Below are 23,345 nucleotides of genomic sequence, written 5' to 3' on the forward strand. Positions count from 1 at the left end.
TAATCCGATCGTTTTTCGTTAAAAAAATCAGACGGACCTAGAAATAGAACATGTTTCAAATCTGTCCGACGGACTCAGTTCCTATCGGGAAAACCGCTCGTCTGTATGCTGGTCCGACGGATCAAATGCGACGCAAAGGAAGCTATTGGTTACTGGCTATTGAACTTCCTTTTTTAGTCCTGTCTTACCTCATCACGTTCAAAACAAACGGACTTTTGAACGGACTCTGTCCGTTCATGTGTGGGCAAGTCCGTTTGTTCGGAAGGTCTGTTGGAACTTCGCCGAAAGTCCATCGGGAAGACCGCCGGACCTAGTCTGCTGGACAGTCCAGTCGTGTGTACGCAGCATCAAGCATCTAATCCTCATAAACAAAATTGAATGTAATATTTTACAGCCTAACAATGCTTAGATATGATGGTTGTATTCCTTTTTCTTTTTTAGGCTTTCTTTCTGTTTATATGATCCGGCCAGTAAGTCTACTATTTTTCAACTTCTGGTGGAAGTGGCAGTTAGAACGTTCAGAAAAAACGGTTACAACTGACAATAGTCAGATTATATTCATTTAAAGTGGAACTTTACCCATAACAACTTGATAAAAAAAATAATGTTCTTTAGCAAAGAACATACATTCCACATTAATAATTATGATACCAACAGTGTTACAGTGTGTGCTGTAAATTGCCTCCAGCATTGTTCCTGTTTCTTATTGCTGGAGGTTACCATTTTGATGAAGCCCAGAGCCCCCCTGAACAGCAGTACATCATAAAGCAGAATTAACCCATTGATTTTCTGGTTTTAAAAAACTGTTACATTCCTGGAATGCCAGGATTGCTAACTGTCTCATTTCCCCCCTCAACCAAACTGTTAAACCATTGAATGGCTGGTGTCATAACTGATCACATGCGCAGCACCGTGGCAATTGTAGATCAAATAGAAGCAGCTTCCTTGATTGTAAAGGATAGGAAGGTTTAATTCTGCTTGGAAGTAAACCCATTGATTTAACAATTTCATAAAGCAGTTACATTCCTGGCACGTGTTGGGAATGTAGCTGTCACATTGGTTGTGCTCTAAACCAAACTGTCAAACCATCCAATGGCTGGTGTCATAACTGATCACATGTGCAGCATCATGGCAGTTGAAGATTATACAGGAGGCCAAGATGGCAGCTTCCTTGGCTGAAAACAGTAGGAGGGTTTAGTTCCACTTGAAGGCCGTCAGCAGATTGGTCTCTACAAACTCGGCAGTGCCTAAAAATGGAGGGCAACTGAGCATGTGCAGAGCAGGATGAGGCAGTGTATTACTGTATTTTAACCACTTCAGACCCGAAAGAATTGGCTGCTCAATGACCAGGCCATTTTTTGCGATACGGCACTACATAATTTTAACTGACAATTGCATGGTCATGCAATGTTGTACCCAAACAAAAATTTCCTTTTTTCCCTCAAATAGAGCTTTCTGTTGGTGGTATTTGATCATATCTGCGTTTTTTCTTTTTTGCGCTATAAATAAAAAAAGAACGACAATTTTGAACAAAAACACAATATTTTGTACTTTTTGCTGTAATAAACAGCTCAATTTAAATTTTTTTTAAAGGGTAAATTTTTCCTCAGTTTAGGCCGACAAAAAAAAAGAACGTCAATTAAAAAAAAAAAAACGCATAATTTTTTGCTATAATAAATATCCCCAAAAATATATAAAAAAAACTATTGTTTTGCTCAGTTTAGGCCGATATGTATTCTTCTACATATTTTTCGTAAAAAAAAAAAAAAAAAATCGCAATAAGTGTATATTGATTGCTTTGCGCAAAAGTTATATCGTCTACAAAATAGGGGATAGATTTATGGCATTTTTATTATTATTATTTTTTTACTAGTAATGGCGACGATCTGCGTTTTTTATCGAGACTGCGACAATATGGCGGACACATTGGACACTTTTGACACATTTTTGGGTCGATTGACAATTATACAGAAATCAGTGCTATAAAAATGGACTGTTTACTGCATAAATGTCACTGGCATGGAAGTGGTTAACCACTGGGGGGGCGATCAAGGAGTTAACCGTGTTCCCTATGTGTATGTTCTAACTGTAGGGGGATGGGACTGACTATAGGAGATGAGAGATCGTGTTTCCCAGCTCTCCTCTCCTCACAGAACTGGGATGTGTGTGCTTACACATGCACGTCCCTGTTCTGCCTCTCGTGCCTGTGATCGCTCGTGGCTTGTGGTCATCAGGACCGCTGGTCATGAGCATCGGCACCCCTGCTGTGCAGCGGGCACGCACCTGCTATCCCGCTTAAAAGGACCGTCGTATAGCTACAAAGGTTTGCAGGATAATGCCGACCTGCCGCAGTATAATGACCACGGCTGGTCGGCAAGTGGTTAAACAGTATAGGAACTTATTTTTAATGTTGCTATACCTGCAAAAGGGGCCAGCCTGAAGTGATCTAGCAGGACTTCATTTTCCAACCAAAGTTCCGCTTTACATAAATCCTTTATCCCACGAGGATAAAAACTGTTCCTGTAATGGCTTAAAAAGTGTTAGCTGGAGCTGAGCTTTAAAGCAGAACTAAACCTTCCTATCCTTTTCAGCCAAGAAAGCTGCCATCTTGGCCTCAGTTTGACCTGCATCTGCCATGATGCTGCACATGTGATCAGTTGTGACAACAGCTATTTGATAGTTTGATAGTTGCACAAGCAGATGTGACAGTTAGGCCGCGTACACACGGGCGGACTGTTCGCCCAACCTTGTCCGCTGAACAGTGTTTGGGCGGACAGTCCGCTCGTGTGTGGGCTTTCAGCGGACAGTTTCAGCGGACAGTTGGACGGACAAGGTCTTTCGGAAATTCCGAAAAACTGTCCGCTGAAACTGTGTTTGAGCGAACAGTCCGCCCGTGTGTGGGCTTGTCCGCTGTACTTTCGAAATGAGCGGACTGTTCCCGCTCGGAAAGTCCGCCCATTTCGAGCGCGTGTACAGGTAGGCGGGGCCCGCGAAGGAGACGTCGCGGGCTCCGCTGCCTGGAATGGGCTTAAAGGGGATCCCCAACGCCGAAAAAAATCGGCGTGGGGGTTCCCCCCAAGTCCACACCAGACCCTTGTCCGAGCACGCTACCCGGCCGGCCAGGAAAGGGGGGCGAGCGAGCGCGCCCCCCCTCCTTAGCCGTACCAGGCCGCGTGCCCTCAACATGGGGGGTGCCTTGGGGAAGGGGGGGCCGCGCGGCCCCCCCACCCCAAAGCACCTTGTCCCCATGTTGATGAGGACAAGGGCCTCTTCCCGACAACCCTGGCCGTTGGTTGTCGGGGTCTGCGGGCGGGGGGCTTATCGGAATCCGGGAGCCCCCTTTAAGAAGGGGGCCCCCGGATACCGGCCCCCCACCCTATGTGAATGAGTATGGGGTACAATGTACCCCTACCCATTCACCTGTGAAATAAAGTACAAATAAAAACACAACACAGGGGAAAAAAATATTTTATTGCACAGCCGGGGGTCTTCCGTCTTCGGGGGTCTTCTCGCCGGACTCCTCCGCTATGTGTGTGTAGCTCTTTTGCCAGCGGAGGAGTCCGGCTTTCTTCCTCCCCGCCGCCGGCCTCTTCTCCCGACTTCGGGGGTCTTGTCCCCCTCTTCGGTTCTTCTGCCGGGCCACCGCGCCTGGTCCGGTGGCCCGGTCTTCTGTCGCCGTCTTCCGTTCTTCTGTCGCCGCCTTCGGTTCTTCTGCCGGGCCACCGCGCCTTCTTGTAGCTCTTTTACAGGCGGTGGCCCGGTCTTCTGTCGCCGCTGTCGCCTTCCGTTCTTCTTCTTGTTCTTCTTGTTCTTCTTGTTCTTCTCCAGGAGATGTTGACACGTCGCTCCCTCCGGCCGGAATGCCAGAGCCGCCCTGCGCTGTGACTTATATAGTGACAATGGGGCGGTGTCACATGGTATATGTCACATGGGTTGGTCACATGGGTTGATGTCACATGGGGACTATGACATCGTAAGGGGGCGGGGTCACCATGTGACCAACACATGTGACATATACCATGTGACACCGCCCCATTGTCACTATATAAGTCACAGCGCAGGGCGGCTCTGGCATTCCGGCCGGAGGGAGCGACGTGTCAACATCTCCTGGAGAAGAACAAGAAGAACAAGAAGAACAAGAAGAAGAACGGAAGGCGACAGCGGCGACAGCGGCGACAGAAGACCGGGCCACCGCCTGTAAAAGAGCTACAAGAAGGCGCGGTGGCCCGGCAGAAGAACCGAAGGCGGCGACAGAAGAACGGAAGACGGCGACAGAAGACCGGGCCACCGGACCAGGCGCGGTGGCCCGGCAGAAGAACCGAAGAGGGGGACAAGACCCCCGAAGTCGGGAGAAGAGGCCGGCGGCGGGGAGGAAGAAAGCCGGACTCCTCCGCTGGCAAAAGAGCTACACACACATAGCGGAGGAGTCCGGCGAGAAGACCCCCGAAGACGGAAGACCCCCGGCTGTGCAATAAAATATTTTTTTCCCTGTGTTGTGTTTTTATTTGTACTTTATTTCACAGGTGAATGGGTAGGGGTACATTGTACCCCATACTCATTCACATAGGGTGGGGGGCCGGTATCCGGGGGCCCCCTTCTTAAAGGGGGCTCCCGGATTCCGATAAGCCCCCCGCCCGCAGACCCCGACAACCAACGGCCAGGGTTGTCGGGAAGAGGCCCTTGTCCTCATCAACATGGGGACAAGGTGCTTTGGGGTGGGGGGGCCGCGCGGCCCCCCCTTCCCCAAGGCACCCCCCATGTTGAGGGCACGCGGCCTGGTACGGCTAAGGAGGGGGGGCGCGCTCGCTCGCCCCCCTTTCCTGGCCGGCCGGGTAGCGTGCTCGGACAAGGGTCTGGTGTGGACTTGGGGGGAACCCCCACGCCGATTTTTTCCGGCGTTGGGGATCCCCTTTAAGCCCATTCCAGGCGGCGGAGCCCGCGACGTCTCCTTCGCGGGCCCCGCCTACCTGTACACGCGCTTGAAATGGGCGGATTTGCCTCCTCCTTACGTGGGCGAGTCCGTTCATTTCAAAAGTTGAGCGAACTGTTTGCCCAACCTTGTTCGTCAAACAGTCCGCTCGTGTGTGGGCAAGTCCGCTCATGCAAATTTTGAGCGGACTGTTTGATGAAACTGTTTGCCGAACAAGGTTGGGCGAACAGTCCGCGCGTGTGTACGCGGCCTAAGTATTCCTGGCATACCAGCAATGTAACTGTTCTTTAAAGCAGGAAACTAAACACATGCTAAGATTGCTAACTGTCCCATTTGCTTGTGCTCTCAACCAAATTGTTAAACCATCAAAAGGTTGGTGTCATAAGTGATCGCATGTACAGCACCTTGGCAGTTGCAACAGAGTCTAATGCTGGCCATACACACACAGAATTTTGCCCGAAACTGGTCGTTTTCGCAAAGATCGTTCGAGAATCACGCCGTTATTGAACCCCCAATTTACCGTCGATTTTGACCGTGGACCTGGCCAATGTCGATGAATCTGAAGCAAAAACTTTTACAGTTTCATCTAAAGTATTTACGTGTATGTTGTAATCTAAACAATAAGAATATTCTTTCTTGTATAATTTATATATGTTTTTATTGTTATCCAATGATCGCTACAAACATGGAAACAATCATGTAAAGGAGTTTATTCAGTCAGTTAGTGGCCAATTCTCTTTAGACTGACCAATAATCGTTTAGTCTGCAAACGGACAAAATTCTGTGTGTGCCAGCATTAGATAGCAGCTTCCTTTGCTGAAAAGGATAGAGTTTAATTCGGCTTTAAATCGATAGGTTTAGTTCTGTTTTCATTTTTGGTTAAGTCTATCTAAATCTGCTAGTGTATCCAACACTATCTTCTCCCCAGGTTGACAATACCACTGTCCAAAGCTGTCTCCATTGCCCCTCCATTGGTGGCAAGTGGAGGTACCCTAAGACAGGCAGTTCTTTACTGTGTGTTTACTGGCTGGATCATTAGGTGACAATAAAGGAAAATAGAAAACTACTAACCACCACATTTAAGGCAAATCTGTAACCACCTTCACTTACCAGGTGGTGTGTTGTGCACATTTCAGATATTCACCCACCCAGAGAATCCAACGTTGACCCACTGAAATCCACTTGTCTTCTGCCACTTTATTTGTGACATTATTGAGAGGTCCACCGACTCATCCAGGTTCAGCCCACGTGCCACCTGATGACACGGTGCCAAGCACACCCCCTTCTTCCTTTGTGAATGAGGGGCTATGCCTCCTGTGATATGTGATGTGCAAAGCCTGGGAGGTACAGTGAGCACTGTGCACATCATTCGCCTTGGAGAGTGACCTGCTTAGGTATAAGGAGATTTAAATCTACTTTGAGCAAATTTTTTTTATGACATACCTTCCCAATCATAACACTTAGATACACATTGTTTTGTTTAAAATAAATTTTATTATCAAGTATTGTTCATAATATAGAATGTTAAACGATATAATATCTAGTGCTGTAACTCTAAGATCCCTTTCACACTAAGGCGATTTTCAGGCATTTTAGCTCTAGAAATAGCCTCTAACTAACGGCTGAAAACCACCTCCCATTCATTTCAGTGTGTCTTTTCACACTGGGGCGGTGCGCTTGCGGGGCATTAGGAAGAGTCCTGCAAGCAGCATCTTTGGGATAGTTTGGGAGTGCTTTATACAGCGCTCCCAAAATGCTCTGTCCAATGGGCAGTGCTTCCAAAGCGCCTGAAAAGCGATTTGGAAGCACCGCAACACGGGCAATTTTTAGTGCATTAGCACTAAAGCGCCTCTCATTTTCGTGGTGCTTTAGCGCTGTTTAAGTAGTGCTTTTCGGACGCCAGCGGAGTGCTTCTTTGGGGTTAAAATCACCCCGCTGGTGTCTGAAAAGCGCTGCTTAAACAGTGCTAAAGCACCACTAAAATGAGCGCCGCTTTAGTGCTAATGCGGCCACGACCCCAGTGTGAAAGGGGTCTAAGGAAAAAGTTCACTGATATTTTAAAGCAAAATAATCTTTTTACTTGATTTAAAGCTACAGCTGTGTTAGAGTCTATACACTGTAATTTGTGTAGAGGTGAAAATTAAAATTGTTGCTTGTTGCTCCTTTTGGTATGGGTCCTTTATAAATACTTGTGTAACTAAAGGCAAACTTTTTTATTTTTTTATATGGCACTCGCAGGTCACTTTTTTTGATGCCTATTAGAGCCTTTGGCTCTAATCAGGTGCTTAAAAAACACCCTCCCCCACCTGTAATTCAGATGCCCCGCACCCGAAAAGGGGCCGGACACTAGGGGGTGGCAGCGGTGGCCATAGATGGGTTGATGCAATGCATGAATCTATCTATTGGTGATAGAGGGGTGGTAGGAGAGACGGGGCGGCGCCTGTGGCTGGAAGGTTGTAATGGTGCACAATGAAAACTTGTGGTTTTATGTAACTAATAGGCAGGCTTGATCCATCCACTGGCTTGTATACATTTGGGCAATTTCTAAGAATTTTGCCAAGGAACCCATGAAAGCACCCTGTTTGAAAAAGTCCAATCAGATGCAAACCTTCACTGGGAAATTGATAGTTTGGTGACTGAAATAAGAATCTGATCTAATCTCTGGTTAGGAAGGGCTAGTGAAATCAGTTGACAAAGGACTCCAGGAATTCAGACACTTTTTTTAATAAAAGCGATGGTTTACAATGTGTTAAAGAATATATAAACCCAACATTTCATATTCCTGATATGTGCCTGCTATAGCATGTATTGGTATGAAAAACTATCCTCTTCTCTTTGCATTGCTACCTTTGTGTGAAATCCCTGGTGTTCCTGCCAGTCCCTCTGCTTTCCCTATTAAAGCGGGATTGCACTGTGGAAAAAAATATTAAAAACCAGCAGCTACAAATACTGCAGCTGCTGACTTTTAATAAATGGACACTCACCTGTCCCGGGGTCCAGCGATGCCGGCAGCCAAGGCCGATCGATCGCTCGGCTGCTGCCGTCACCATTCTAGGTGAGGGAATCAGGAAGTGAAGCGCTGCGGCTTCACTTACCGATTCCCTACTGCGCATGCGCGAGTCGCGCAGCGCAATAGGAATTGTCCGCGCTGTCTCTGGGACCCGTGTGTGCCCCAGCAGACAGTGCGCAGGGACAGGAAGAGGCATAGACTCCCGTGGGAGTCTATGCCCGGAAGTGGGTGTAAATACCTGTCTTTGACAGGTATCTGCACCCCCCTCCCCCCTGAAAGGTGCCGATTGTGACACCGGAGGGGGGGGTTCCGATCAGCGGAAGTTCCACTTTAGGGTGGAACCCTGCTTTAAGAACTGACCACACTGAGTAGAACACACGGTGGTTAGTTCTCTAGCTATGCTGGAAACTCAGCCTGTTCTCCAATGATCAGAATTGTCCAGACCCCCCCCCCTCCGCACAGTCATTCACTGGGAAAATCGTTTACATATACTTTAGGTCCAATAGTATATGTCACCTCCTGGACTTGCTGTGTTAAGCCCCAAACACACGATCGTAAATCCCGCCAGCAAAAGTCCGATGAGAGCTTTTGGTCGGAAATTTCAACAGTGTGTATGCTCCATCAGACTTTTGCTGGCGGAATTTCCGCCAGCAGAAGATTCTCTATTTTTCCGACGGAAAAATTTCCGATTGGAAATTCCGATCGTATGTAACAATTCCGACACGCAAAATTCCTACGCATGCTCAGAAACAATTTGACGCATTGAACTTCATTTTCTCGGCTCATTGTAGTGTTGTATGTCACCGTGTTATTGACGGACGAAAGTTCAGAGAACTTTTGTGTGACCGTGTGTATGCAAGCCAAGCTTGAGTGGAATTCCGTCAGAAAAACCATGCAAGATTTTTCTGACGAAAACTCCGATCATGTGTACACAGCATTAGGCTGGATTCACACCTATGCATTTTTAGTGCTTTTTGCATTTTGCAGATTTGCAGTACAGAACATGTTCCATAGGAAACCATGTTAAATGGACTGTAGTGCAAATCTGCAAAAAGCACTAAAAATTCAAAGGTGTGAATCCAGCCTTAGTTCAGTTGGTTGACCTTTTTTCCTTTAGAGAACTAACCCTTTAAGGCTGGATTCACACCTATGCAGTTTTAGTGCATTTTGCAGATTTGCACTACAGTACATTTAACATGGTTTCCTTTGGAACACGCTCTGTAGTGCAAATCTGCAAAATGCAAAAAGCATTAAAAATGCAATGGTCTGTCTAAATAATTACAGAGCCATTCTCTGTGCTGCCATCTAAATCAACTATACAGTTTACATTATCTAACGTAGTTGATTTACAGATGAATTAAATGAGGTATGTAATAAAATTGCAAGCTATAGCTATTCCATTATCTACAAATAACGAAGAATCTTAGCACTACAATCATATTCTCTGTTAAATATAAGGCATTGGTCTACATTTCTTGCAAGCATGTAACATGCACATGGTTGACATTGTAACTTTTATGCTCTTGTCTACTTGTATGATGCATTTTGTTCAATAAAACCTTTTTTTTGATGAAAAAAATATATAAGGCATTGGTGCTAGTGTATGGAAAATCTAAGCAAAATTTAGTGTTTTTGACCATAGTAAGAACTGTCATTTTTTTTTGTATTGTCCCAGTGCTGTCCAGACAGTTTAATCTGTTACTATGGATAGCTATCTTAATTCATCTCAACTTTTTTACATTTATTTTTTATGAAAAAATAATGCAATTATGTAAACTTGCAGAAAAAAATGCACTCATGTAAACTTGCAGAAATAAAATGCACTCATGTAAACTTGCAGAAAAAAATGCACTCATGTAAACTTGCAGAAAAAAAAAATGAAATTATGTAAACATGCATGGCTTAAAAAAAAAAATGTCCACAGAAATCTATATGGACATAAGTACCAGTTATTGGTTTGTTGAGTCATTTTGCCCTTATATGCAGAAAAAGATAGTAAATTAGTATTATTAATGTAATTCTGATGTATTTTGTTTTATAGCATCTGGAGCAAGAGAAGCACGAATTGAAAAGACGATTTGATAATCGTGAAGGAGAATGGGAAGGGCGAGTGTCTGAGCTGGAGAGTGATGTGAAACAGCTACAGGAAGAGCTGGAGAAGCAGCAGGTGCATTTGAGAGAGGCCGATAGGGAGAAATGCACAGCAGTCCAGGAATTATCAGATCAAAACCAAAGACTCTTGGAGCAGCTCAATAGGGTGAGTGTCTTTGGCAGTCATAGCTGATCAGTTTAATGTCAAGGTGATTAATATCCATAGAGGAAATCTCACTAAAAAAGTCTGGGTAACTTTTTTTTTTTTTATCAATCAGTTTTTATTGGATTTAAGAGAATGCATAGAAGAAACAAAGTGTACAATGTATGCCGGAATACAAGTTAACATAAAATGACATTTATGGATGTCAACTTATCTAGTAGTCGTGCATTTTATACAGGAAACAAGATATCAACAAGACGGTGCAGTAAAAGAAAAAGCGAAATCAACTGGTATTTATAATACTGTAGAAGAGTTTGCCTCCCCTAGACACCCCAATGGGGGCTCAACTGTGTCTTGGGGGAGGGTGTTGTCGCAGTAGTTGAGTACACCCAAGTACCTTTAACCACAATTCAAACCAATAGTGTACAACACAACCTGAGGACACAGTAGAAGTATATCAAGATGTCAATTAAGTTTATTTTTAATAACACAAACTCCTTACTTCATCAAATATTCTTTAGGTCCAATAATATATCAAGTAACTCCTCTAAAAAAAATCTCTTAACGGGTTCAGGGCTAATTGATGGTCAGATCAATTGTTTTTTTCTTTTTGAAAAATATTTTTTATTGAGTTTTCAGTCTTGGTCAGATCAGTTGTTACTTGGATCTCTTTGTCTAAGCCCTTGTACACACGGTCGGAGATTTCTACAACCAAATTCGTCGGATTTTCTCAGTCGGATTTTGTCCGTCGGATCTTGTCCGAAACTGTTGCATACACACGGTCGGACTAAGTTGTCGAAAAATCCGATCTTTCAGAACGTGATGACGTAGATGGGACTACATTCAGGCTAGTAGCCAATAGCTTTGATGTAGGAATTTGATCTGAGCATGCGTGGCACTTGGTCCGATCAAAATTCGCTACACATGATCGGAGTATGTCCGACCGGCCCAGTTGGTTGGGAAATATTTCCAACATGTTGGAAAATTGGGTCCAACGGATATTTCGACTGAATCAGTCCGATGCATACCACACACAGTCGGATTATCCGACGACGCGGTCCGATAGGACACATTCCCACGGATTCTCCGACCGTGTGTACAAGGGCTAAGCCCCTGTACACACGGTCGGAGATTTCCACAACCAAATCCGTCGGATTTTGCCCGTCGGATTTTGTCCGTCGGATCTTGTCCAAAACTGTTGCATACACACAGTCGGACAAAGTTGGCGAAAAATCTGATCTTTCAGAACGTGATGACGTAATTTCGTTACGATGGGACTACATTCAGGCTAGTAGCCAATAGCTTTGATGTAGGAATTTGATCTGAGCATGCGTGGCACTTGGTCCGATCAAAATTCTCTACACATGATCGGAGTATGTCCGACCGGCCCAGTTGGTCGGGAAATATTTCCAACATGTTGGAAAATTGGGTTCGATGGATATTCTGACGGAATCAGTCCGATGCATACCACACACAGTCGGATTATCCGACCACACGGTCCGATAGGACACATTCCGACGGATTCTCCGACCGGGCTAAGGCTGGATTCACACCTATACATTTTTTGTGCTTTTTGCATTTTGCAGATTTGCACTACAGAACGTGTTCCATAGGAAACCATGTTAAATGGACTGTAGTGAAAATCTGAAAAATGCAAAAAGCACTAAAACTGCATAGGTGTGAATCCAGCCTAAAGCCTCATACACAAGGTGAGAATATTGGACAAACAATTGTATTTTATTTTTTTTCATGATAGTCTCATATGGAAAATAAAGAGGTCACTCAACTTACAAAAATTCTCATATGACAGAATACAACTTCGGAAGTGATGTAATGTATTGTATTTTCAGATGAAAACTGCACTTATTAAATGAAAATCATACGATCTGGTATCATACCTGAACAATTTTTGTGTTTGTCCCATCCCTGTACAATCACTTTGAGGCCGGGTTCACACCGCTGCGATGCGGGAACGCCGCGAATACGCGGCGTTTTCCCGCATCGCACACCTCCCGCCGGCAGTTCACACTGCCCTATGCGGACGGCTGGAAGTGTCAATGATATGTTAATGACACCCCCAGATCCGTCCGCATATCGCAGTGCGATCTGCCGACTCGCACAGGAATCAGATCGCATGGTGTGAACCCCCATGCGATCCGATTCTGTTGCGGACCAAAAAAAGGGTCCCGTGGGAGTTTGCTGCGGGAGCGATGCGAATTCAGCCATACTATATGTATGGCTGAACTCGCATCGCTACGGAGATCGGATGTGATTTGTGGTGCGAATCACATCCGATCTCCCCCCGCAGCAGTGTGAACCCAGCCTGAAAGCAGTATTTTTCAGCTGATTTTCTCATCGTGTGTACTAGGCTTAAAGGTGAGATGAAATATCTGGGCCACTGTTGCCACAATAATGGCACCACTGTTATTAATCTTCTGAAGTTTGCTGAAATTTAACTGCAACATATGCAGTGTGAAGGGATACTGAATTAATAATGAACAACATATTTATGCACAGCTCAGAAGGATAGAAAGTGAGAGAAAGGTCATCCTTGTGATTGCAGCACACCATGACTTTTCTTCCTGACTCAACATTTGACGCACAAGCGGTGAAGGAAATATAAATTCTTCTTGAAGCTTTTCTAACCTTTCCAAAAATCTCTGTGGGTGATGAGTACTTCTGTTATTTGTACATGTTCATTATTGCCCAGGCGTTGGCGCTTGCACCGCTTAAGCATCACTGTCTGACTGGAGTTAGCACTGGTCATATCTCTTGTAATCATCAGGATGTGTATGGGCACCCTCATTGGTCAGATTTTGTAATTCTAGAATATTCCAGAATATTGACTGGAGCTATCCTATATACTTGTCTTTTTCTTTTCTTATCAAATATCTAAAACTGAATATATGGTTGCACTTATATCAGCCAATGGCATTCTTCGATTTGAAGAGTGTGTTTTTTTTTTCCGTTAAACAATGTAGCTACATCTTTATGTAATATCATAAAACCTTGTGTATTGAGCTCAGAGGAGGTATATTATTATAAAGTAACAACTGGCAGTATGAGTCTTCCATCTAAAGAGGTTCTTCTGATGATTAGTGGATCCAAATTGACGTTCATTTTCGACCACAGTGACAAGAAAAGTAGGATTTAAATTTGTTCTTAAACGAGCGAATTTCTAATGCCACGTACACATTTATCAGACTATCTGGTGGACTTAGACTGGCGGACAAACCACCGGACTGTCCACCGGACTTTCCGAACGAGCTACCTGCCCACACACGGTACTTTTGCGGACTAGGTCTGGCACTAGTGTGCACCAGTGTGCACCAGGCCAGCGGCTTGAACCCCCCTCCCCGCTCGAGTTGAGCAGACCAAACCTGACCCGACCCGCTGGAACAGGCTAAAGATCCTTCCTCAACCATTACAACCATTACATGACAGTGCTTAAGCCTAGTGACTGACTGTTTAGGGACTGTTTAGGGACCCAGAACTGTATGGTGGATTAAAGGGGAAGAGACTCACATGCTCTCACATGCCCAGAAATAGTGGGGCAGTTGGGTGGAGAAGGGAGATGGACACTGTAAACTTAACCTATTACTTTGTCAAGCATGAAAAAGTACAGGTGCACATTAGGAAGGAAACTTATTGTGCCGACAGACAGAAAAATAAGTGCTCCTCTCTAGACGTCACAAATGTGTAAAAGTAATATGAAAATGACACACCTAAGGATACCATTTCTCCAATTGTTTTCAGACCCTTTTTAATTAAAAGCACAAAATTACATTCTGAACAGTACTAGATACTAGTATAGTATCTAGTATTGTTCAGAATGTATAATAGTATCGTTCACCCATAAAACAAGAGTATTTTTTCAAGCTGCTTTGTGGTACCTGATATTTAAAGTGGAAGTAAGCTCCCCTATCGTTTTCAGCCAAGGAAGCTGCCATCTTTGCCTCTGTTTAATCTTCAACTGCTATGGTGCTGCACATGTGATTCGTTATGACACCAGCCATTGGATGGTTTGATAGTTTGGCTGAGAGCACAGCCAATGTGCAGTTAGCATTCCTGGCAATCCTTTTTTTTTTTTAACTGTTTAAATCGATGGGTTTACTTCCACTTTAAAATTCAGAAAGGGTAGTGCATACCCAAGCAGATGTGGTCAGATGTCTACTGGTTTTGCTAGCTCCTACTGGTTTCTACATATCTGGCTAGCCCATCTGGCAATATCTACAAAAGAAGTTTCTCTGACAGTTTGGAGATTCAAATTCTCAAGTCAAGCTAAACTTACAGCTGTGTAGCAGTACATTTCTCCTGTGTTTTATTTTTATAGCAGAAATCTAATCTCCTACAATAACAGTCATTCCATAGGAAGCTGGTTAGAAGTCCAAACGACCTCGCCATGCAAACATGCCCCTCCGCCCTAGCCACCTGGCCCGTCTCCCCGTCCGAGCCCAGTGGACCCGCTTCCCTGTCCGAACACGCCTGCCCCCACCCTAGCCGGCTGGCCCACCTCCTCGTCTGAGCCGTGTGGACCCGCCCGAGCCATGACGAGTTGAGCTGGCTGGCCTTCCTCTCCGCCCAAGCCAAGCAAACCCGCCCGAGCCGAGCCAGAACGCTAGCCCTCCTCTTATTTACGCTCGCTAGCAGGCAAGTGGAGATTTTGAGGGCTGGTATACGGTATGTGAAAAATAAAATATACTTGCCTCCATCCTGCAGCATTGCTCTGATGCTGCAGCTGTCCCATGCTGTCTCTAAGCCCAAGAACTGAGCGACCACATGAACTCTGATCACTCAGTTCTCTGTTTTTGTGGAGAGTGGTGACTCTCTGGAGTGCTGGAGGGGCTGGATCGACAGGGAGGGGAGGGGGCAAGCACAGCTGGCTTCAGATCTCAGCCATTCGAGTGAAGCCCAACAATTTGGTCAGGATCCTTCCAGAGCCTGGAGTGGCTCTGTGACGTCAACTGACAGTGAGCTTAAAGCCCCGTACACACGAGCGGACTTTTCGACATCCAAACTCCGACGGACTGAGTCCGGCGGACTATCCGCTCGTGTGTGGGCTGCAACGGACTTTAGCGAAGCTAAAGTCTGACGGACTTTAGAAATGAAGCATGCTTTAAATTTTCCCGACGGAACTCCGCCGGACCCGGTCCCCTTCGAAAAATCCGCTCGTGTGTGTGCTACTCCGACGGACTAAAACCGACGCTAGGGCAGCTATTGGCTACTGTCTAGGAACTTCCTACGTCGAATCCAGTCGTACGTCATCACGTTCGACTCCGTCGGAGTTTGGTGTGATGGTGTGTGGTCAAGTCCGTTCGGTCGAAAAGTCCGCCAGAACTCCGTCGGAACTCCGGCGGAACTCCGGCGGAACTCCTTTGGAAGTCTGTCAGACTTAATCCCTCTCGTGTGTACGGGGCATAAGTCAACTGTCGGCTGATTTTAGGTTGCAGAAGAGCACAAGTAAGTGCATTTCTGTGACTCAGAAGAGAAGTATGAGCAAAAAAGCTTTTAATTTCTGGATTTTAATGTCATGAACAAAGAGTACACAAGCAGGATTATTTAACAGCCAACACAAACAGTGCTTTAACCCATGGCATCAAATCAGAATGCAACTGTTTAGTGATCTTAAATCTTTAAATCAGGACATGCATTTAATTTCTGTAAGCTGATACATATTTAATTGGTTGACGTTCATTGCTGCACTTTACACATTAATATTGCTCTTTATGCTGCTATATTGAGTTAGCCTGTCAGAATGCCAGCAAGGTGTTTTTCATGGTAAAATCTTCAACAGAGTGAAGGGGAGTTATACCTGCAGGTGAAAGTGAAAATACCCATTAATTACTCATTAATCATTCATCATGTTAATTTAACATCTTCACAGCTTACCACTGCCTGACAGTATCAAACTGTCTGCCAGTAAACGTTAATGTGTTTGTAATCGCTGTTCATACAGATATATCATTAAATCACATTCTCTTTTCTCTGGAATATAGTGCAAAAAAAAAATACAGTATATACCTCTGCACCACCATCATTCACCATTGAATCCTGAGGATTCCTAAGGCCAGGTTCACATCTATGCGAATTTGAGGCGGATTTTCCCGTATCCAATTCGCAAGACAGACGAGTGTGACCAGCTCTTCAAAAAGGGTCCTGTGCGTGTTTGGGTCTGGTTCAGGTGCGAATTCAGGCAAAAATTCGGACGAATTGCACCTAAACTGGTGAACAGACGTGCACGGACCCCGGGCACAAACCCCCGGCCGCACATATGTGAACACGGCCACAGTGCCTGAGTCTGATCTTAGGTTGAACAGCCTCAAGTTTGCTTCATGTGGACTTAGAATAGGACATTTTAGAATCATGGTTATAGAAATTTGTAAATGCTACATCTCTGCCATCCCTGCACTCTCTTTGATAAGCAGGTGTCTCTGGTTATTACTTAGGTCCATGTTAGAAAATGTTTTTCTACTATTAAGGCCTCATGCACACTGGACGTTAAAATATCTTTATAAAAACGCCAGTAGCTTTGCAGTGAGTTTTTCTTTAATGTTTTTGCAATAGCATTTTTAGCGTTTATTATCATTTTGTTAGCGTTTTTCCACGTTATCGTTTTCTAAAGGAGAATTAGGGTCAAAACTTTTTTGGCCCTACTTCTCCTGTAGGTCATAGGTGTGCACTTAGCTCTGCAATCATGTGACCCATATTTTGCCGGCAGCAGATTAAAGTCTGCTGTCAGCTGACATCACTCAGCCTGTCCAGACTCTGGCAAGATCCTGACTTTAATGTCGGGATCCACCCAGATGCCTTACTTGCAGCTTGCTCAGCCTCTCAATATGCTTCTGAGAGCCTGAGGCAGCTGCACTAGTCCCTTCCATAGTCCAGCTCTCCAGTGAGTGTTGGAGAGGGGGCAGAGCAGAGAACCAATGACTGACAGTAAGACCTCTTTCACACTGGGGCGTTTTTCAGGCGCTTTAGCGTTAAAAAGGCACCTGTAAAACACCTGAAAGAAGCCTCATCTGCAATCCCAATGTGAAAGCCTGAGTGCTTTCACACTGAGGCGCTGCGCTGGTAGGGCGTCAAAAAAAGTCCTGCAAGCAGCTTCTTTGCAGCGCTTTAGGAAAGCGCCTGCAAAGCTCCTTGGCAGTGGCACGTTGTGGGTGCTTTTAACTCTTTATTCAGCCACTAGCTGGGGTTAAAAGTGCCCTGTTGGCACTCGAAAAAAGCTGGTAAGGGGCCGCTAGTTTAAGTGGCGCTTTAACAGCGTTTTTCGGGCGCTGGCAATGTGAAAGGGCTCTTAAAGCACTCGGGCTTTCACATTGGGATTGCAGATGAGGCTTCTTTCAAGCGCTTTACAGGCGCTTTTTTTTAATGCTAAAGCGCATGAAAAACGCCTGAAAAACACCCCAGTGTGAAAGGGGCCTCACTGAAGAACCAGAACTGAGCGATCAGTGGTGTTTGATCGCTTAGTTCTCGGTGTAGAGGAGGCAGGGGACAGATGGAGCATCAGATTGATGATATGAGTATGTAGGTTTTTGTTTTTTTTCACAACTCATACTTCACTTTTAATAGTTAGATGTTAGCATTTTAAAAAAACATGTAAAAACCAACAGCAGTGTTACCTTAAAGTGGATTTCTACATTTGTAGCCAAATTGGAATAACACCCACTTTATAATTGTTACATCCCCATTCAGATAGCATAACCTAAAAAGAAATATTTGAAATATGCAGCCTACCTTTTTTAGTCGCTCTATTCTGGACCCTCCAGCAAGAAAATTTCTTAGGTAATTCTCTTTGTTTATTAGGTGGGTGGACAGTTGTGTTTGCCATAATGAACTTTGTTTGTACTGTGCAGGCAGATTTTCATTATTAAAGAGGAAGTAAACCCTGATGGGTTTACTTCCTCTTTTTTTCCCTGCAAAGGTAAAGCATAATGGACTACTATGCATTGCATAGTAGCTCATTATGTGTCACTTACCTGACACAGGAGCCAGCGAAGTCGCCGCTGTCCCCTGTAGTCCACCGTATCCATCTTGCTGGTGGCGTCTTGCAGCTCCGCCGCTGTCATTCGGCGAAGCCGCAATGACGTCACTCTCGTGCATGCGCACGGGAGTCGACAAATGCGGCAGCTCCATTCTTGGAACTGCCGCGCTCAGTGCGCCTGCGCGCCGCTGTCTACGGCGCATGCGCCGTAGACAGCGGTGCCCGTTTTCGGGCAAATATCTCCTAAACCATATAGGTTTAGGAGATATTGCTTGGACCTACAGGTAAGCCTTAATCTAGGTTTACCTGTAGGTCAAAGTGGTTTGTAAGGGTTTACAACCACTTTAATTGTAACTGGATTTGAACACTGTCTGTCTTAGCAAAGAGTAAAAGATGTAAAGCCTGGGCTTCTTGCACTGTATGTTAGGGGTGGCAAGTGCTTGGTCCAGCACTGCATACTGTGGTTCCATACGCCATCCCCTATATCTCTACTATGTCACGTGGGGTATGGAAGGAATCACAGTGGGGGACAAGGCATCTGATACACCTGGAAGTGTGTCAGATGCTGTAGACTCTTTAACTATCAAGGCTCTTCAAGGGAGCCAAAATTGATGGTATGGATGCCAGAAAGGTAATTTTTTTATATTTTGTTTATTAACTAACAGTTTACAATAAAGTGGTTCTAAAGGCAGAAGGTGTTTTACCTTTATGTATTCTATGCATGAATTTAAAAAACCTTCTGTGTGCAGCAGCCCCCCCAGCCTCCCCTTATACTTACCTGAGCCCCATCTCAATCCAGCAAAGTGCATGAGAGCAGCGACTCTACTGGGTCTATCGTTTCCCATTGGCTCACACAGCAAGCAACAATCACAGCCAGGAAGCCAATGAGGAGAGAGCAAGGGGCAGGGCCGCTCCACGCTCTGTGTGTGTATTGACAATGTCTATTTACAGGAGCGTGGCTCAGGAGCAAGCCTAATTGAGGCTTGCTATTGGGGGCACTCGGCAGGAGGGAGGAGCCAAGATGCGCCGGCGGGGGGATCCAAGAAGAAGAGGATTGGGCCTCCTCTTTGCAAAATCCATTGTACAGAGCAGCTAAGTATAAAATGTTTGGTATTTATTTATTTTTTTATTCCAACCTTTGGAATCACTTTTTCTTTTTCTTCAAAAAAAACCTCGCTAAAACGCTAACTCGGAAAACCGATACAAATGATAGAAAACGCTAATAAACACTAAAAAATGCTATTGCAAAAACATTGAAAAAAGTTGAAAAACTCACTGCAAAGCTACTGACGTTTTTATAACGTTATTTTAACGTCCAGTGTGCATGAGGCCTAAATGTAGTGTGTTTTTAAACATGGCGTACAGCAGTAAGAACTCAGGCATTCAACTAATTACATAGATGAAATACATATATGAGTTTTTTTATCTGCCAAAGGATTTGTATGCCTGTCCATCTAGTCCCTAGATTCACACAGCACAGCCCTTTCTGCTACAGTTTCACTTTCACTTACAGGTCCCACCCCCACCCTATGACTGGATAGTGAAAGGAGAAGCAGCAGACTGATGAGTTCATCTTCGTATACTACTCTCTGCTGTCCACAGAACACTGCAGTGTTTATACTATCCCTGCATTTTTTAGGTAATTCATCACAGTGTGTGTCCTGCAATGCCCTACATGGTTTTATTTGTATAACACTACAGAGAACACTCCATAACTGTAAAAAAAGGCAGTGTCGGGAGGAGGAAACCCCAGTTACATAACTTTGAGAGGTCACATAACTTCACCTCCTGAATTTTGTTTAATGCATTTGTTGGAATGAGTGGATTTTTACTTACTTGAGGCTGGGTTCACACCTATGTGAATTGGATATGGGTTTCCGCCGCATCTAATTCACATAGCAGGAGATTGTGACTGGCTTCCTATGGAGCCGGTTCACACATCTCCACAGTGGGTCTAGTGCGATCTGCACAGGAGTCCTGTGCGTCTTTTGGTCCATTTCAGGTCCAAAAATCGGCCAAAATTTCTGGCTGAAATCGGACCAGAAACTGTGAATGGAGACGCACCAGACTCCTGCGTGTTATAGTGTGAACCCAGCCTTAAAGTCCCAAAGCAAGTAAAATGTAATGCACATTTGTAAAGCACATATTCTGATGTGTGTACGGCCATTAAGTAATGAAGCAAAGATAAGGATACAGTGCATCTGGAAAGTATTAACAGTGCTTCACTTTTTCCACATTTTGTTATATTGGAGCCTTAATCCAAAATGGATTAAATTCATTATTTTCTTCAAAATTCTACAAACAATACCCCGTAATGACGATGTGAAAGAAATTTGTTTGAAATCTTTGCAAATTTATTAAAAATAAAAAACGAAAAAAAGCACATGTACATAAGTATACTTTGTTGAAGCACCTTTGGCACCAATTACAGCCTCAAGTCTTTTTTGGGTATGATGCTACAATTTTACACCTATTTTTGGGCAGTTTCTCCCATTCTTCTTTGCAGGACCTCTCCAGCTCCATCAGGTTGGATGGGGAGCGTTGGTGCACAGCCATTTTCAGATCTCTCCAGAGATGTTAAATTGGGTTCAAGTCCGGACTCTGGCTGGGCCACTCAAGGACATTCACAGAGTTGTCCCATAACCACTCCTTTTGTATCTTGGCTGTATGCTTAGTGTCATTGTCCTGTTGGAAGATGAACCTTTGCCCCAGTATGAGGTCCAGAGCACTCTGGAGCAGGTTTTCATCAAGGGTGTCTCTGTACATTGCTGCATTCATCTTTCCCTTAAATCTGACTAGCATCCCAGTTGCTGCCACTGTAAAATATCCCCACAGCATGATGCTGCCATCACCATGCTTCACTATAGGGATGATATTGGCCAGGTGATGAGCGGTGCCTGGTCTCCTCCAGACATGACGCTTGCCATTCAGCCAAAGAGTTTAATCTTTGTTTAATCAGACCAGAGAATTTTGTTTCTCAAGATGGCACATTAATTTGAATTATATAAAATTTAATACAAAAAACAAAATTGAATATACGCTGCGCTGGAATGGCTATGCACTGAATAATCTGTATCTTACTCTATAGTTATAGATCCACAAGAATATAATAATGTGCATAAAATAGTAACTATACAACTGGTGTAAAGTGCAATTGCAAAATATAGCAAATCAAATAATGTGCACAAAATCTGTAAACGCATAACTAAAAAGCACAACTAAATATAAGTGCAATTTTATTTCCTGGTGTGTTATTGTGCATGGCACCTTGTAACTCTAAGGGGTCCATATAACCTCACAGAGTTTTATTGGCACTTGTGCACTTTATATTTAGTTGTGCTTTTTAGTTGTGCGTTTACAGATTTTGTGCACATTATTTGTTTTGCTATATTTTGCACTTGCACTTTACACCAGTTGCATGTTTACTATTTTATGCACATTATTATATTCTTGTGGATCTATAACTATAGATTAAGATACAGATTATTCAGTGCATAGCCAATCCAGCGCAGCGTATATTCAATTTTGGTTTTAATGTGCACGAACGTATGAGACGTGTTTAACATTTGCAGCTTTTTAGTGGCAGATAGATAGGGGGTTCTTTAAGGCTCGCAGGATTTTGTTGTTTTGTTATAAAATTTAATACAATTTGTATAAAATGGAGATATAAGGATAGCAATATAAGGAAGACCTATGGCGAAATCAAAAGAAATCTTCGTAATGTACACCTCTAAAACAGCTGATGTGTAATTTTTGTGTAAGAGAGGAGGACTGTTCCTCATTCCTGGCCTGATCTACTAACATACATTGATCATTTTAAATACCCAATCAGAGTGCAGGGAATTAAAAATATATATATATTTACCCAGAACCTTTTAGTATATTTTAAGTAAACATAGGTTTGACTGAAAATGATTTAATGCTACTTTAGTAAATTAACCCCTCTTTGTCATCACATAATCTATATATAGATCATGAAATAAATTACTCTGAAGCTGACACAAGACCAGCTAATAGGATTGGGGTCTTCAGTGTCAAAGTGATTTCCACCTGCCGTGACAGCAGGAGACACTGACATACTTCTGTGGATTGAGCTATGTAATGACATTTTCTCATTGCTTAAATCTAGTGTTATCCAGACATGCATAATTCTGAAAATCATGCAAGCTGTTCATGGAAAACATGCACAAACACACGTAGGGTTTGATTTACTAAATGCACATAACCTGTTCACCTTGCAAGGGAGTTTTCACTTTGAAAGGGAATTTTCCCCATAGCTTAGTGAATTTGGTTTAAATTCACCTTGCAAAGAATACCCAATCACGTCCAAGGTAAAAAAAATGATTGGATGATGAAAATCATCCAAGCTTCACCACATTCCATTGCAAAGTGATAATTCCCTTGCAAAATAAACAGCCTATTTGCCTGTAGTAAATTAACTCCATAGACTTATGCGAGAGAGTATTTTCTGCCTGGCATTTGTTTCCTTGAGGAGCAGCGCTTTAGAAACAGATTCTTTGGCAGAAGCATTTGGCAGTTCTTAAAATATCATAGTGTCATCCTTCACACTGAGAAAGGCTTGTTTACAGTTCTTTCCATTTTTTTTTAATAGTGTTTCTCTGTGCAAATTAACTGCTTAGGGGATACCGCAACAGTGCTTTCATGGCCATTCTTAAAATGTTTCACTTTTGATAAAGCCTGACAAATCTACAGTCTTGGCAGAGCTTCAATCTGCCCTTCTGATACCTACAGTACCAGACATGTATATAAAACATGAATGTTTTGACTTTAAGGTAACAGTATCCATTTTTTTGTTTTTAGGTTAACAAATGTTTGAAAGCATGTTGTACAGCACAGTGCTTGAGCTGTGTAATTTGGCCCCCGGTATCACCTAAAAAAACCTGGCTGATCCTGCCAGTTTCTACTCTTCCCTCTGTATGCTGATCACGATATATCAGGGCTGCTGAGCCCTGACACCATGGTCAGTGTACGTGCCTCCGTCATCCGCAGCTCTCCTCTCCTGTGTCTCCCTATGTCCTCCCCTCCCTGCCTGCCAGCTCCCTGATCCTCCCCTCCTGCTCTATAAAAAAACAACAGCGTTTTTCTTTTATAGTTCCCTCTGATATATAACATTAAGCTTCCCAGTGGATGTATTTTATAAAAATAT

At 44.0% G+C, this 23,345-nt stretch overlaps 1 protein-coding gene across 2 annotated transcripts in view; it reads left to right on the forward strand.

Annotated features, from left to right (window-relative positions):
• BICDL1 (BICD family like cargo adaptor 1) overlaps nt 1-23,345 on the forward strand; it is a 151,296-nt gene that overhangs the window by 11,230 nt on the left and 116,721 nt on the right. For both annotated transcript variants that reach the window (XR_013263844.1, XM_077461442.1), the window contains exon 2: nt 9,982-10,197. Coding sequence is in view for 1 of the 2 variants with exons in the window: in XM_077461442.1 (XP_077317568.1) it covers nt 9,982-10,197 (216 nt within the window). In the remaining variant the exon portion in view is untranslated. The remainder of the gene's footprint in view (nt 1-9,981; nt 10,198-23,345) is intronic.

Source organism: Lithobates pipiens, unplaced genomic scaffold (genome assembly GCF_037356315.1).
Source record: "Lithobates pipiens isolate NorthernLeopardFrog02 unplaced genomic scaffold, aLitPip1_a1.2 Scaffold_3, whole genome shotgun sequence".
Taxonomy (NCBI): domain Eukaryota; kingdom Metazoa; phylum Chordata; class Amphibia; order Anura; family Ranidae; genus Lithobates; species Lithobates pipiens.